The sequence below is a fragment of the Marmota marmota genome, unplaced genomic scaffold, assembly GCF_001458135.2.
Source record: "Marmota marmota marmota unplaced genomic scaffold, marMar, whole genome shotgun sequence".
Taxonomy (NCBI): Eukaryota; Metazoa; Chordata; class Mammalia; order Rodentia; family Sciuridae; genus Marmota; species Marmota marmota.
Window position 1 is genome coordinate 1,526,611 of NW_026000037.1, and position 17,647 is coordinate 1,544,257.

A 17,647-nucleotide genomic window follows, 5' to 3' on the forward strand; every position below is an offset into this window, starting at 1 on the left:
GCAGTGTCGTTTGGTTCAGCCTGATGTGTTCAAATGAAACAGCTGTGACCCTAGGAAAGAAGTCACTACCCCCTGTGGCTATGGAATGAGCATACTTTTGCTTCTTAAATGGAGGATAGCATTTTATTTTCTATTTGACAAAAGAGGAGGAGATAAATGTGTCCTTTTTTAAAAAGATAAAACATTTTTTTCCCACATAGGAGTTACGATCGAAGTTCCAGGAGCTTAGATCAGGATTCTCCTTCAAAAAAGAAGAAATTTCAAACTAATTATGCTTCCACCACCCATCTAATGACTGGCAAGAAAGTGCCATCCTCTCTGCAGACCAAGCCCAGTGACTTGGAAACAACAGTGTTCTACATTCCTGGAGTTGATGTGAAGGTAAAAACCTAGATGTTTAGGACAAGAGATCAAAGTGGATGACAGTGGTACTTTTTTTCTATTATTTATATTCTTCTTTTTCTCTGGATATTAATGAGACTTTCTGACTTTTTTTTTTTTTTTTTTTTTTTTTGCTTAAAATGTATTCTGTCCATAAGAGCATCTAAGTTATAGGCTTCATCTCTACAGCTTTTTCCATGAAAATTTGGCAGAGAGAAGTTAGTTATCTTTTTTTAAATATCAGTATCATATCATACTTGCTAAACCTTGCCTAGTGCAACTTTATTGAGCAACTATTTTTTTAGATTCTAGAATTATATAACTGTAGTTTACTAGACTGAAAAGAACTTCTAACGATCTAATCTTTCCAGTTTTAAAAATAAAAGGCATATAGTCTTTCCAGGATTGCAGATCTCACATGTAAAAGCTAGAACTGCGTTTTTGGACTCCTGAGCCAGTGTTCTTTCTACTACCTTTTTATATTTCATGGGTTTTCCTCATCTGATACTGTTTCAATTTTGAAAGTGTATCTTTTTTCAATACAGTTGCACTACAATTCTAAGACGCTAAAGACTGAATCACCTAATGCTTCCAGAGGGTCTTCCTTGCCAAGAACACTCTCCAAAGAGTCCAAGCTGTATGGTATGAAAGATAGCGCGACATCTCCTCCTTCTCCTCCTTTACCTTGCACTGTCCAGAGCAAGACTAACACCTTACTTCCTCCCCAACCCCCACCTCTCCCCTCAGGTATTTAGAATATACTCTACTTTTTAATCATTTTTTTCTTAATTTTCAGTCATCCTACTTGCTCTGTTGAGACTTTCAAATTCACATTTAAGGAAAAGAACATAGACTTGTAAATAATGACTGTGCAAAATTCACAGATAGAAATCTGGGCCAACTATTTGTGGCTGTTTCTCAAATTTGATGTTACTTTAGAACATCAGTTTTAATCTTGAGGTAGTTCAATAGCTCAAATTTTTGTTCAGTATATATTTAGGAAAGAGTGGTTCTGTGTAGTTCAGATTTGGGAGATCTGGTAAGTTATCAAACAAATAATTTAAGACAATTTGATTTAACTGCATTTATCAGTTATCTGTTATGAGATAACAGATTACCCCAAATTTAGTGATTTTATAATCTCAAACACAGTTTCTATTGATGAGCAATGCCACCCAGTTTGGCTTGGCGGATCTGACATGTGGTCTTCCATAAGGTTGGAGTCAAGATGTTGTCCAGGCCTGCAGTCACCTGAATGGGGTCTAGGGCTGGAGAATCTGCTCCCATTATGTTCCAGTCATGTGGCAGCTAATAGGCACCTTGATTCCACGCCTTGAGGCCTTTCTCCTGGCTGCTGAGTGTCTATAAGACGTTGCAGTTAATCTCCCTCAAAAAAAAATGATCCAGAAGAGAGCAGGGCTCAGTGTGCAATATCTTTTATGGTGTGGCCTCAAAAACCGTACAACATCACTTTTGCAATCTTACTGATGAGACAGATCATTAGCCAGGGAACAAGGGTATGAACGCTGGGAGCAGGGATAGTTGCGTATCATCCTGGAGTCTGCCTACCACATAGCACACGAATGATACCTTAGATCCATGGTAAAATTTCCAAAAGAGGGACTACCAAACATTTGTCACTGGGAAGACAACTCGATATATGAACCTTTTACAAGTCAGTAAAGAATCATGATGACAATGCCTAATATTTTTATATCACTTTTCAGTTGCCAAGTCTCATCTGTATTCATTGCAAATATTAGAATCCTGTTTTATAAATGAGGAAATTTAAGGCTTGGGTTGTGAACATCTGTTCTAAATTAACACAGCTAGTAAATGTTTGTAGTGGAAACCTAAGCTAAGTCTTTATTAGATATTCCTACTCATTCTACCGAAGTGGAAGTATTTAGTTAAGGAAGAATGAAAGAAAGATAGCATCATATGTTAAGAAGCTTTATAACTAACTGCATACAGGCTAAGCATAGGAAAGCCTGAAAATAGTGACATTTTTCCTTACTTGCCACTAAATATTGTAAGTCAAGTTTCTCTGTATCTTCTTAAATAGACAAAAGGACTAATACTAACCAAAAACATAGCAAAGTATAAAATTGAAAAATTGAACCAGAATTTGTGACCTAGAGCAAGTAAGAATAACCATTGTGTTGTGCATCATTAATGATCATTGTATTCTAACATTAATGCATCATTTCCATCAACCTGCTATTTTTATTGTTTTCTTCTATGCTTTTAAATAAGGTACTTTACCTGATTAAACTGTCATAATTCTGCTGTATCACAAAATTCATATCTTTTATTGGAACATTTTATTAAATTTCCTTAAGTGTACCTAATATTTACACATGTTTTAGCCAAAGGAAAAGGAAGTGGAGGAGTAAAAACAGCCAAGCTCTATGCCTGGGTAGCACTTCAATCATTGCCAGAGGAAATGGTTATTAGTCCCTGCTTGTTGGACTTCCTGGAGAAGGCTCTAGAAACAATCCCAATTACACCAATCGAAAGGAATTATACAGGTAAGCACCATCCTTATGTACTCACTTCATTGTTACCTGTGTTTTGGGACCCCATTGCTTAGCAGTGTTTGTTAATGCTATTACATATTACAATACATTCAGTTATAATTAAATAGATAAAAGAATTACAGAGCTGAAAAATTCCCTGAGAGATGATCTGATCCTCATTTCCTTATGAAAATGGTTCAGTCCTGTGAGGTTTTATGATTTCCCCAGGGCCACAGCTAATGGATGACAAGGTCCACAACCTCAGGTTCTACGTTAGAGTGTCCTTGAGGGCAAAGGTATAATAACTATTTCCTTTGTGTACTTTGAGTGGCAGGGGAGTTTCTTTGGGAGACTGAGCAAGAGGTTTGAGGAGGGGAAGATGTATAGAATGGTGAGCTTCAAAAGCAAACGTTCTGGGTATTCTGGCCTCTGAGCTGAGCACTGAATATAAGAGAAAAGAATCTTACAATAGTTTGCTCTTGATCAAATAATAAAACTTAAAACTAAATATTTTAACAGCTGTTAGCTCACAAGATGAAGACATGGGGCATTTTGAAATACCAGATCCTATGGAAGAGTCAACAACATCACTAGTGTCATCCTCAACGTCAGCATACTCTTCCTTCCCTGTGGATGTCGTGGTGTATGTGCGAGTTCAGGTGATAAGCTTCATTTATGGCTTTTCAAAGAAAAATGTTTTCCTTAAGTTTATTTCAACATTATTTCCCTTTGAAGTTTTCTTAGCCATAGGCTTTTGGACCTTTAATAAATTTATGATGGTTTAGAGTTTGCCTGAACTTTGAGAAGTATGTAAAATTTTATGTGTAACTCTACTTTGTTTCTGAAATGTTTCATAGATCATTGGATTTTTCAAATTTAGATCTCATACTTTTGTGGCAAAAATTTAAATACACATTAAAATCCCTTTAAAATATTTTATGCCTTTTTATTGTACACATTTAGTTCTTACCATGTGATACAAACTATTAAGATATAAGGTCACAACAGTACCTCTGTTTGGATTTCTGCTGAATTAGGTCATTTTATTTAATATTTTATTCTAAAACACAGTCCTAGCAAATTTACTCCTTTGGAAGTAAAATTGTTGAGGAGGAGTTGAAAACCTCTAAACCTCTCAGTTTGGTTTATCTCAACTAAAATTTTATAATCAAGCTAAAGAAGAAAAGCAATGCTGAAGGTGATCTGTTCCAGCTGTTTCTTACAATAGCAGTAGGCCAAAAGGTCTTCAGTGTGTAATTCTGGAGGTTTGCACTCACTTTTTTGAAGGTCTGAAGAAAACACATGAGTAAAGAGTTTAGGGTAAATAAAATCTTTGTTACTAATAAAATGGTGGGGTTTTTTTCAAATTTTAATATAAATGAGATTACTTCTTTTTTAAAAGACTGGATTAAGAGCAAGTATAACATAAGGATAAATATTTTCAAGAGTTCTGAATTATGTCGATGTCTAAATATTGCTCAGAGATGACTCTTCCGATATTTAGCTTTTCAAAAAGGACACCATTTTGTGAATATACTTTGGCTCGTGGATCATGTTTCTGAAAAAGTGATGATGTTAAACATAACCCTTGTAAGTGTCAAATGAGTAGACATGATAAGCTTGGTGTGAGTGGACTAGAATGGAATTTGAATGTGACATCTGGAGTCCAACAGGAAACTTTTTAACTATATGGTTCCTGGAAACCTTTTCTGGCTTTTTGCTGCTGGTAGCCCTCGCAGATCAAGTTTAGCTGCTTGCCAGTGTCGAGAGTAGAGTGCATGCTGAAGCTGCCATCCCTGGACTTGGTGTTCTCCTCCAACCGAGGGGAACTGGAGACTTTGGGTACAGCATATCCCACAGAGACCTTGTCCCCCGGGGGCACTGCTCCTCAGAGTGGAACAAAGACTTCTGCTAGCAAAACTGGAATACCAGGTAAGCAAACATTGTTTTATTTCTCTGGTATAAAGCCAAATATGACATTTGAATCAATGTTATAATAGTAATTAACATGTTTTAAATTTTGAAAAGGAGACTATTTAAGAATTAGAATATTTCTAGAAAAAAAAATATATAGTAGACCAAAGTTTTAAGTATACTTCATGTGTTAGTAGAACTTGAGTACCGTTTAGTTTATATTTTTAGCTAAGTAGCAATTAGATAGCATTTTGGTTTTGGTTTAAATGTACACACTATAAGCACTATGATGTGACTAGTATGTCATCACACATTCAAAGTTTGGAAAGTTTTCTTTGATGCCAAGTTAGATTTTAATTTAAGAATAGTCAATGTTACAAATGGAAAATAAGAGACATACTGTTGTTTATAAAGATTTCTTATCATGCTGTGTCAAAATTGTGTTAGGTAACATATTTTTTAAATGGCAAATTGTGTTGTCTGGTTCTTGTTTGTTGTATCAAAAGTGGTTTTTGGGGGTTTTTGTTTTTTTGTGGTGCTGGGAATTGGGCATGGAGGTCCTTGTGCATGTGAGGCAAGCACTTTACTAGCCCCAAAACTTTTGTTTTTAAAATATGACTGATGATTTCCTGATGAGATAGATACACCTCAGTAAAATCTCAGTGCCATTTCTACCCTAAAAATTATGTAGTGGTCACAAATGTAAATGATAAAGAATTTACTGAACATTTTTAAAGCAAGAGACCAGATTGAATGAAAGTTGATAGGAGAATTGAAATATTGTTTACACAGTGGTTCGTAACGGGGTCTGGGATGTTTGGCAGTGTGGGAGGCAATATGAATTTTCTTAGTTACAGCCTTTGACTTGAAGCTAGTGGGGAAGTGGGGTGCTGCTTAAATGCCCTGTAGTGTCACCACAATTCCTCCCTCCCAGAGAGATATCTGGTCTCAAATGTCAGTAATGTCAACATCAAGAAAGCATGCATTAGAGTAAAAAGTATAAAAACCTATTCTCCAGTTTTGAGAACGGCATGAAGACAGGGGAGAGGTGCCACGTCCAGCACGCCGTTAGTTCAGAAACCCGAGGGGTGGTGGGGGATAAAGACAAGACAAACAGACACACCTAGGGAGAAAAAGCCGGGGCCAGGTGGGTGACCAAGCCCTGGTGAAGTTTGACTGACTCTGAGATAGCTCAGCATGTTTATTATATAGTTTCCTCATCAAAAGGTTAATTATGGGAAAGTTTCAGCAAAGCAGGTAATCTGAAGGACGCAGGACTGGCAAGACATTAGGATCATCTTGTTTTGTTCAGAATCCTCTATCCCCTGGACAATGTGCTGAACTCAAGGCCTTGACTGATAGAGCCACACATCTTTGCACGTAGCCACCCCTGGCCACTGTTGCCATAGCAACCGGAACATCCTGGCCTGCACCTTTTGCACAAGTAGCTACCAGTACAGATACAGCCATGGGAGTCAGACAGGCCATGATTTATATCACCAAACTCCACAGAGAGGGAAACAGCTTTCTGATTTTGAAGGAAAAAAAAAACAACAACAACAAACTGGGGGGTCCTGTTTTTTGAGCAGTTATCTTAGGTTCAGAACTTTACCCAAATAGTGTATCAAGCATCAATAGGAAGATGCTTTGTCTCTAGTATTTACCCACAATACTGGGGAAGGGGTTAAAACAAACATTTGTTTTGCTGTGTGAATCTTTGAAAGTTTTTACAACAAATTAAGGAAACTAAACAGTTGATTTCCTAGAAGCAAGGTTTTTGCTATTTGGTCACCCATTAGATTGAAATTCTTCTGCAGTTGTGAGATGTTACAGTGGTAGTGTTGGCTTTTTAAACCATATTTTCATAAATGTAATTACTCTTTATAAAATAATGGGGAAAACAGAATTATTACCAATGAAATGAAAGTAGGAAGTACCAGCCCTTGATCATAGGTTACCTGTGTCTCATCCACTCTCCCACACTGTTGGAAGGATGTTATCTTTTCTCTCAGGCAAAAGTGAGATATGGTTTCTTCTTCTATATTACTCTTTAAAATTTGAAATATCAGAGGCATTTTCCCCAAATACAAAACATTTGTCTCTAAAGTAACTTTAATGGCTAGTTGATATCCCATAATTTTGATGATATGTTTGAGATTCCCTGGGTTTCTTGTTTTACTTGAATTTTAAAAATAATATTTAAATGAACATTTTTGCATAGGAATATTTACAAACAAATTTTTAAAGGGGGAATTTCTGTGTTGGACAGTGTGAACATTTTTTAAGTGATAGGTTTTGCTGTCCAGTAAAACAGATGTGTGAGAATATCAAGCTCACTGTACTATTCCCAAAGCTTTTATCTTTAATCATTGTCAATGTGATGGAGTAAAATGGGATTTTTATTATATTAATTTGCATTATATTGCTTTATTGGCCATGGGGGAGGGGTTTGTAAAATGTGCCAGGTTATTTCTCTTAGAATGTTCACCTTTCTTCGTGACAATGTCATAAGCACTGAAATTATTACAGGAGTATTGTACAGACACACAGTGCCAAGAATGTATAGAGAAAGGACCATGACGCAACAACTCTGTTTATGCCTGCATTTTAGGTTGCTTTAGAAAATAACAAAAATGAAATGCCACCCCTCATTTTATAAAAACATTCAGGAAGGAATGATGATGAGAGTAAATTGTAGGTGTGATGAAATCCTTTCCTTGAAAGGATCTTTACTGAATGTGTGTGCAGGTCAGTGCTAAGAATTATATGTACACACAGAACACAGCTAATTGAGATGGTCCTGCTGAAGGGACAGATAAGAGCCAAGCACACAAGCTCATTTTAGGTGGAAATGTGAAGCAGATATGATTCAGCCAAGCAGAAGGTTGGAGGACTAAACTCTGCAGGTGGAGAGTTACTAGTCCATGATGCAGGAAGGACCTTTGGCAACTTTGGAAAATTGGAAGGAACTCTGGAAAGTCAGAAAGAAGTCTGGTCTGGAGGTGGATTTTGGAGTCATCAACCAAATCATATGGTGTATTGTTTCATATTTTCATGTTTAAAGCATATTTGGAATTATCCTATCCTTCCTTGGTAAATGTCTAAGAGAAAGAGCTTTTTTATTTTCTACCTTTGCATGTCCTGTTCTTAGACCACTGTTAGCTACTAAAATGTGGACTCCAGCTATATGATATGGATTTTTTCCCAGTTTGCTCTCCCTCTGTGCTTAAACTCAACTCTGGGGCTCTTCCATTGCCTCTTTCCAGTGGAGCTAAGAAATAGGAAACTGTATAATCTGCCAGAAACACATGTTAATTGTTGTTTTAAAGATGAACAGAGTAACCCGCCTTGATTTACATTGTAAAGTCAAGGGAAAATATGTCTAAGTCCTCATTTTGTTTTAGGGATTTAAGTCTATTGATATATTAGCGTTTGAAGGTTTCCATTTTATTTTCCTGTCATGTTTGGTATCTTGAAAATAAATAAGTAGCTTTTTAAGATTGTTATGGCTTAAAGACACTTTGGACTTTTCTGTTCACCTTAGGCTCATCAGGATTAGGCAGCCCTCTGGGCCGAAGTCGGCACAGCAGTAGTCAGTCGGATCTGACCAGCTCCAGCAGCAGTTCCTCTGGCTTGAGCTTCACTGCGTGCATGTCCGACTTCTCCCTGTACGTGTTCCATCCGTATGGAGCAGGGAAACAAAAAACTGCTGTTTCTGGCCTCACACCTGGATCAGGAGGATTAGGTAAACTATGCATGTTTGATCTTTTTCAAATTTGTAGCATCTTTTCAAAAGCTTTTTCAGGCTTTTCAAGCTTTCTTTTCATAAATCATAATAATGGATATAAACTAAGATCAGAAGTTTTTTATATTTTATCTATTTGATAATATTAATTTTGTCCCTATTTCACATCTTGTAGAAATATGAAATAAGGAATTTGAGTAAATTAACTATATGTGGATTTTAAATTGAAAATATTTTCTACACAGTACAGTAATCTACTCAGAAATTAGAGCTTATGTGTTATGTTTAAATCTTACCAAATCCACATTTGTACGGGAAACTATATTTTTAATAAAGTAAAAATTTTAAGTGCCTCGGTCATGTTTGTTAATTTAAAATGAGAATTATTAATTAAGTCAATTATTTACTGAAATTAAATTTTAATGACATTTTCAAGTGCAGTCGAAACACTAAAAATGCATAAGATTTTGCCACGATTGCTTCACTTACATTTGGACAGATAATGAAGACACACATTCCATGTCAGTTCCAACTTTTGCCATTGAAGGAGGGGTTTTGAGAGTCCCTCATTCTGTGCGCCTGCTGGGAGGACACTGATGCTCTGCCACAGCCGCTAGCTCATCTAAGTGATTGGGGTTGATGGCATACTGCAGTGTGGGGGATCGGCTTCATCTAGCTGGATGACCTTGTATGTATATAGGTGTGGGGTTTTTTTGTTGTCGTTTTTTAGGGAACGTGGATGAGGAGCCCACTTCAGTCACTGGTCGAAAAGACTCACTCAGTATAAACCTTGAATTTGTGAAAGTGAGTTTGTCTCGAATAAGGCGTTCAGGAGGTGCCTCATTTTTTGAAAGCCAATCTATAAGCAAGTCTACAAGCAAAATGGACACTACGCTAATAAATATATCTGGTATATAGTTTTTTAAAATTTAATTAAGGTATTGTTTTCCAGAATTAATAGTGACCTCTGCTTTCACCATTTAAATATGAAACATGCTTAATAGCAAGCTTTAGGGCAAGGCAAACTCAGGGGGAAATGGGCTCAGACCCCAGTGCTGTCTTCAAGTGTATCAGTGCGAGCAGTATTGGCACTGTCGTTTTTAGTTAAAAAGACATTAGGCAAAGCCAAAATAGGCCTGATTAGATAACTGAAATGCTTCTTCACTTCCTCTCTACCATGAATTGGTAACATTTCTGACTTTTCATTTGTTCGTTGGATTTTCTAATTGTAAATGCTTAAAACATTTCCTTGGTATCAGGGTCTCGACTTGGGAGCATGGGTGTTGCCAGCTTAGTCACTAGCTATAGTATAGTATATGGGAGACCACTCATTTTCTTTAAATTGTGACTTGAGTATTTTAAATTAAATGCATATGGAATATTTTGAAAAAATCAGAAAACTGTGATTACTGATCTCAGTGTGATGTGTGCATGCAACCCAGTCTTCACTCAGCAAACACCAAGCCTGTGTTCCACAGGGTTTGTTGGCCAGGTACTCTGCTGGGCAGCTGGGGAGCAGGCATGAGTAGAGCAAGGTCTCATGCAGACAGACAGACAGCAGCACAGGACAGTGATGCTATAGCAGAGGTGTGTACAAAGAGGAGGAAACAATAAATTATCTTTTATGTGTGATTAAGGGAGGCTTCACTAAGGAAATGATACTGGGGCAAGACCTGGAAAGTTGAGAAATGTTCTCAAAGGAAGCAACACAGTATTCAGTGTCACAGGAGAATCAGAATAGGATGCCTTTGGAGCATACTTTGTTTGCTGTGACTGAAGCACAGGGCAAACTCATCATTTAAGGTCCAAAAGGAGAAAGGATTGGATAGAGATAGAGTCAGTAATGTAGATCAAGATCAGAATTTGGAAGGTGATCATTAGGAATCAGGTTCTGATCCTGGCAGTGAGAAGACATTAGAGGCTTTTACAAAATGGGATGATCTTAGAGAGTTTTGTGGTAGCAAGAAAGACGGGAGGGGAAAGATTGCTTGAGGCTATTGAATCTCACCAAACAATAGTAAACGGAAGCCTGAGTTGTGGCAGTGAGAGCGGAGAGCAGGGAATGGCTCAGGAGGATGCAGGAGAACCTTCAGCCTGAAGACAGGCTGCTAAGGAGCAGTGGAGGGGATGGGGAGCCTCAGGCTTTAAGCCCAGGTGATCAAAAAGAAATTGATCAGTGGTAGAGCACCTGCCTAGCACATGTGATTCACTGGGTTCAATCCTCAGCACCACATAAGAATAAATAAATAAAATAAAGATATTGTGTCCATCTATAACTAAAATATTTTTTTAAAGGGGTATTGATACCACTAACTTAGATTGAAATAAAATGGACAGAAAAGAAGGAATTCCTGTGGGACATATAAGGGGCAGGGTTGGAGTGGCTGGGGCCAAGGCTGGCTCAGGGCCTCGTGGGCACATGTGTCCTGCAGAAGCTGCAGAAAGGGAAGAGGAACACGTACATTAGGAGTGGAGTGCTCAGAGAAGAACCCTCCAGAAGGAAATTAATGGTCCCTGCGCACAGCTCTTTAGGTTGCAGGTCCCTTTGAGGAAGGTGATATCCTAGCTCATCCTGTTGGTACATTTTGCATATTTGAGATAAGTCCTATATTAAAGTGGAAAGCTGGCTGAGACTGTTTTCTGAGAACATCAAGACAGTGATAATATAATCCAACTTGCTGTCACCTTAAAAGAGGAAGTGGAGCTAATAGTCCCATAATGCATTATTTCTATAATTGGTGGAAGGATATAATAACTTGTTAAGCATAATATATAGCTTATTTTGATATTTCATAAATTGATAATTTGATATTTTCATAAATTAAGCATAATTCATCTGTATGATATATCTGATACCCTCCATGTAAAAATATTGAAAGTCTTGGAAATCTGTAAGTTCTAACAATTTTTATTTATGTATTAGCTGTTTGTGATATAGGGTCTGCCTCCTTTAAATATGATATGCGCCGCCTCAGTGAAATTCTGGCATTTCCGAGAGCCTGGTATAGAAGAAGTATTGCAAGACGTCTGTTCCTTGGAGATCAGACAATAAATTTGCCAAGTAAGCTTGTTGTGTGGCTATAATTAGGTTGCTTTTAATTTTGGTTATAATAGTAGTAAGACCCATCCTTGATGACAGAAACTTTGTCCTCCTTGGTAAGTTGTACCATGTGATGCAGTCAGGCATTCGAAAACCATCTGTTGGGCCCTTCTAACATGTCAGGTACCAGGGGCACCATAGAATCAAACAGAAGTCTTGCCCTCTCAAATCACAGTGTAGCTGACATTTTATATTCTATAATAATTATGCTGTAATCATTATAAACTCTGGAAATGCAGAAATATATTTTTTAACTATCCAAATTAATTATGGTTATTTAAGGCATGGAAAACAAAAAAGTGTTGGGAACATGCTGCTGCTATGCTTTCGCTTGTCTCTTGTTCTAAGATAGTGTTGTAGGTTTTTGCTTAAGCAGATTTGTAGAAGTGTAGAATATGTTTAGCCTAATATAGTGGAAAATACAAGAAATGCTAGGACTGGGTCTATTTCCTCACCTGTATAATGGGCCCAGAAGACCTCTTTGCACTTTTCATAGAGTTATGTGAGAATTCAGTACTGTTTTTTTTTACAAACTGTAAATTGCCATCTACTTGCCAAATGGGGAACTAGAAGGAATGTGTAATGTGGCTAGAGATGGTGGATGAGTTAAGTTATTTGATAACATAGTAACTTTGCTCTGTTACTTTTGTATTTGCTTTTGTTTTCCACTCTTGCACTAGCTTCTGGGCCTGGAACACCTGATTCCATTGAAGGCGTAAGCCAGCACCTTTCCCCGGAATCATCAAGAAAAGCTTACTGCAGGACGTGGGAACAGCCAAGCCAGTCAGCCTCCTTCACCCACATGCCTCAGTCACCTAATGTATTCAATGAGCATATGACGAACAGCAGCATGTCACCAGGGACTACAGCACAGAGCCTGAAATCACCTGCTTCCATAAGGTCAAGAAGTGTGTCTGATTCTTCAGTTCCTCGAAGAGGTGACACTGCTCTCTTTATTACAGTAGCCCTCCAGTGTTCCCAGATAAAAATCTTAGTCACTCACAGACTCCTGCCCCAGTTGGTGGGGGATGCATTCTTGAGGCTTTTATGATAAGAAGTTAGGGAGAAAAAAATCCACAGAAACAACAAATACCAAATACTTGAAAGTTCTGCCAGCAGAAGAGATCAATAGATGGCTTGTAGCTCCTTAAGGAACTAGGAAGAGAGGAGGACTATATTTGTGTGTTCCACATGGCACAGTTGTTTTCAGAAATACACCTATAGTCTCATAAAACTCCCAGAAGATGCTTGGATGTTAAAAGTTAATCCTTGTATTTGTTTAGTCATTCTTTCATTCAATCAGTACTTTTAAAAACTGTATGTACTGGGCTGTGGCCTTGTACTTGTACCTCAACATATAAAAATGGGAGATGCAGTTCTGTCACCAGGTCAGATTAGGTATGAGCAAGTACAGGGTTTCTTTTACATATTGAGTTACTTTGAATGCAGAAGGCAGGTTCCCAGCCAGCCTCTGCATTTCAGAACGGTCCCTGCTGTTGAGTACTCTATTCGACAGCAGCATCGTAGGATTTTTCTCCTTGCTGAAGAAAGCCCGAGGGTGATGAGTGGTGTGTGCTCCTCTTCTGCACACAGCCACATTCCTGCTGTGAAGCAGGCCATAGAGTCCTATAAGCTTCCAAGAAGCAAGGTTGCTGGGTTTGGTAAGCATTTCACAAACGTGTTGTTACTTCAGAGGCAGTGTGACAGCTAATCCACATTAGGTTTCAGTATAGGAATGTCACATCTTTCCCTTTGGATCATGGAGATGAGAACGGTTTCTGCTTTGTAATGGACTTGGCACATATAGGAGCGAACATGTATTTCATTTTTCTATCTTCATTCAGATTCACTTTCGAAAACATCAACTCCTGTTAACAAATCAAACAAAGCAGCAAGCCAGCAAGGGACCCCGTGGGAGACACTTGTCGTGTTTGCCATCAACTTGAAACAACTGAATGTGCAAATGAATATGAGTAACGTGATGGGAAATACCACGTAAGCTATCAAGAGAGAAATGCAGTCGTTGTCATTGTCCTCAGAGTAAAGCAGCTCCACCCTTTGTGTAGTACTGAAGAGTTTGAGACAGTGCAGACACCAGCTAGAGATACAAATGCTTTCATCCTGAAAATGGCTTTATTGTAAGGATACCACAGTATAAAACAGCACAAAACCTGTTCCAAAAGGGGGTGGAAATTATAAGGAAAATAGAGTCAATTTCTACCTAGGAAGAAAGCTTCATCATCACTGTTACCAATAGTTTTTTAAGAACTGTTGTTTCATTGTCAAACTTAATCTTTTATTTATTAATCTGACTCCCTTTTTAATTTACCATATTGGCAACCATCTCTTTAACAATGCTTTTTCCTTTTTTCAGTTGGACAACTAGTGGTTTGAAGAGCCAAGGTCGTCTGTCAGTGGGAAGTAATCGCGATCGGGAGATCAGCATGTCTGTTGGGCTGGGGAGGTCACAGTTAGATTCTAAAGGAGGAGTAGTTGGAGGGACCATTGACGTCAATGCTTTGGAGATGGTTGGTATGTTGAAGTTTCTCGACTCATGTAGCATACTTTTAAAAATTACATTGAAAAATGCTTTTTGAAAACTGATTTTTCCGTTTTCCCATAAATGTTTCTGTGGAAAGTAATTATGTTTTTATTTTAGCTCATATTTCTGAACACCCAAATCAGCAACCCAGTCACAAAATTCAGATTACCATGGGTTCCACTGAAGCTCGTGTGGACTACATGGGCTCAAGTATCCTCATGGGCATCTTCAGCAATGCTGACCTTAAGCTTCAAGATGAATGGAAAGTAAACTTATATAACACACTGGACTCAAGCATGACTGATAAAAGGTATATTGTTCTTTTTTTTTTTAAATACTAGGGATTGAACTCAGTGGTCTTTAACCACAGAGCCACATCCCCACACCTTTTTATTTATTGAGGCAGGGTCTTGCTAAGCTGCTTAGATTCTCACTAAGTTACTGAGGCTGGCTTTGAACCTATAATCCTCCTGCCTCAGCCTCGTGAGCTGCTGGGATTACAGGCGTGCACCATCACACCCAGCTCTGAACACTTTTGTGACTGTTTTTAATGCATTTTTTTTCACCCAGTGAGAAAAACACAGGCACTTCATATGTTGTGCAGAATAGTTTTATATTATGCAACTAATACAAATGAAAAAGTTGGGTGGGAAAGATAATTCTTCTTATATGTTTAAGTTATCTTCTGTGGGATATATGATAAAGATTATGTTTTATGTTCTAGTGAGATTTTTGTCCATGGAGATTTGAAATGGGATATTTTCCAAGTAATGATATCAAGATCAACAACACCAGACCTGATAAAAATAGGCATGAAGCTCCAGGAATTTTTCACACAACAGTTTGACACCAGCAAACGAGCTCTGTCTACTTGGGGACCAGTTCCTTATCTTCCACCAAAGACAGTGACTAACAACCTAGAGAAAAGTTCACAAGAACAATGTAAGAATTAGAATTAATTTTTTGTATATGCTTTATCTTTCACTAAATGTATTCTTTTTTTTTCAATTTATTTTTTTCTACTTTGTTATACGTGATAGCAGGATGCCTTTCAATTCATGATACACAATGGAGCACAGCTTTCCTTTCTCTGGTTGTACACGATGTAGAGTCGCACCACATGTGCAGTCATACATGTACCTAGGGTAATGATGTCCATCTCAGTCCACCATCATTCCTGCCCCCATGCCCCTTCCCCCATCCTCCCCTTTGCCCAGTTGAAGTTCCTCCATTCTTCTCATGCCTTCCCCCAACCCACTGTCAGTCAGCATCCACTTTTCAGAGAGAACAATTCAGCCTTTTGTTTTTTGGGATTGGCTTACTTTGCTTGGCATGATATCCTCTAACTCCGTGCAAATGTCATAACTTTATTCTCTTTTAATGCTGAATAATATTCCAATGTGTATATATACCACAGTTTCTTTATCTAGTTATCTATTGAAGGGCATCTAGGTTGGTTCCACAATTTAGCTATTGTGAATTGAGCTTCTATAAACATTGATGTGGCTGCCTGACTATAGTATGCTGATTTTAAGTCCTTTGGAGTGGGATAGCTGAATCAAATGGTAGTTCCATTCCCAGTTTTCTAAGGAATCTTCATACTGCTTTCCAGGGTGGTTGCTTTAATTTGCAGTGCCACCAGCAATGTATGAGTGTACCTTTTTCCCACATCAGTGATGAACCCTCTGAAAGAGAAATTAGAAAAACTACCTCATTCATAGTGGCCTCAAAGAAAATAAAATACTTGGGAATCAATCTAACAAAAGAGGTAAAAGGCCTATACAGTGAAAACTACAGAACACTGAAGAAACTGAAGAAGACCTTAGAAGATGGAAATATCTCCCATATTCTTGGATAGGAAGAATTAATGTAGTCAAAATGGCCATCCTGCCAAAAGCATTATATGGATTTAATGCAATTCCAATTAAAATTCCAACAACATTCCTTATAGAAGTAGAAAAAGCAATCTACTTTCCAAATTTATTTGGAAAAACAAGAGACCCAGAATAGCCAAAGCAATCCTTAGCAAGAAGAGTGAAGCAGGAGGCATCACTATACCAGACCTTAAACTATACTACAGAGCTATAGTAATGAAAACAGCATGGTGTTGGCACCAAAATAGACCTGTAAACCAACGGTACAGAATAGAGGACACAGAGACAAACCCACATAAATACAATTATCGTACCAAACACACCAAAAACATACATTGTATTGTATTCTTAATTAAAAATAATAATGTATAAGCCATATTTAGGAAGTATCCTGTAGCTCTTTATCCCGTTTACTCAGAAAGAGACTGACTTCCTACCTGCCAGTGAGTGAGAGGCCACTTGGGAAGTCATTGTCCTTATTGTCTCCTTTCCCTGCCACAGCTCATCTGCAGTCCTGCCCACCCCATGCCCCTAAGTATTGTTTATGACAATGTCATGCTCTGGTTTGGAACACTGGCTATGCATTCAAAATAGCTGAGTTTGGATTTATTAACTGATATTAGATTAATATTTTTCACTCAGTAATTCAGTAATTGGCAAATATTTTATTAAGCAAAAAACATGTGTTTAGGTACTGTTCTAGTCACAAGAGATCTAGTAGTAGGTACAATCCCTGCCCTCATGAAGCTTATATTGTAATAGGAGAGACAGACCATAAATAATTTGCTAATTAAATATATGAAATAATTTAAGATAGAAGTGCTGAGAAAAGAACAAAGGGAAGAATATAGAAATAGAGACTAAAATCATGGCATTTGCAGGTAAATAAGATGGAGTTAGAGAATATGATGCTAAGTGAAGTTAGCCAATCCCAAAAAACCAAAGGCTGAATGTTTTCTTTGATATGAGGAGGCTGACTCATAATGGCAATGGAGGGGGGAGCATGGGAGGAATGGAGGAGCTTTAGATAGGGCAAAGGGGAGGGAGGGGAAGGGAGGGGGCAAGGGGGTAGGAATGATGGTGGAATGAGTTAAACATCATTACCCTAAGCACATGTATGAAGACACGAATGGTGGGGAAATACTTTGTATACAGTGACTTGAAAAATTGTGCTCTCTATGTTTAATATGAAATTAATTGCATTCTGCCATTATGTATAACAAATTAGAATAAATAAATAATGTTTTAAAAAAAGGAAATGCTAAGATATAAGGATAGCTACTTTAGAATGGGCAATCAGGGAAGCCTGTTCTGAAGTGAAATTTTGGTAGAAATGTGAATGAATGAAAGAGTGAAGCTGAGATCTGGAGGAAGAAAGTTCTTGGCACAGGGTTCATGGAGGGTCTAAAGCTCCTATCATGTGAACAGACTTGGTTCATTTGAAAACCATTAAGGCAGGCACTGTGGCAAGTGCCAGTGAGCAATGAGGAGAATGGTGAACATGAATTCAGAGGTGTTGACCACAGACAGGATTGTCAGTCATCAGTCATTGGAAGCTGTTGGAGTTTTGAA

General features: G+C 37.9%; 1 protein-coding gene across 12 annotated transcripts in view; it reads left to right on the plus strand.

The window, feature by feature from the left end:
• Positions 1–17,647, plus strand: part of Bltp1 (bridge-like lipid transfer protein family member 1) — a 203,334-nt gene that overhangs the window by 174,063 nt on the left and 11,624 nt on the right. For 10 of the 12 annotated variants that reach the window (XM_048812004.1, XM_048812005.1, XM_048811998.1 and 7 more), the window contains 13 exons: positions 201–381; positions 927–1,128; positions 2,751–2,912; positions 3,420–3,559; positions 4,631–4,832; positions 8,359–8,559; positions 9,290–9,469; positions 11,483–11,620; positions 12,340–12,597; positions 13,504–13,654; positions 14,034–14,191; positions 14,319–14,511; positions 14,926–15,143. In XM_048812004.1, the coding sequence (XP_048667961.1) occupies positions 201–381; positions 927–1,128; positions 2,751–2,912; positions 3,420–3,559; positions 4,631–4,832; positions 8,359–8,559; positions 9,290–9,469; positions 11,483–11,620; positions 12,340–12,597; positions 13,504–13,654; positions 14,034–14,191; positions 14,319–14,511; positions 14,926–15,143 (2,384 nt within the window). The remainder of the gene's footprint in view (positions 1–200; positions 382–926; positions 1,129–2,750; positions 2,913–3,419; positions 3,560–4,630; positions 4,833–8,358; positions 8,560–9,289; positions 9,470–11,482; positions 11,621–12,339; positions 12,598–13,503; positions 13,655–14,033; positions 14,192–14,318; positions 14,512–14,925; positions 15,144–17,647) is intronic. The other 2 variants (XM_048812000.1, XM_048812001.1) reach the window with 1 other exon arrangement.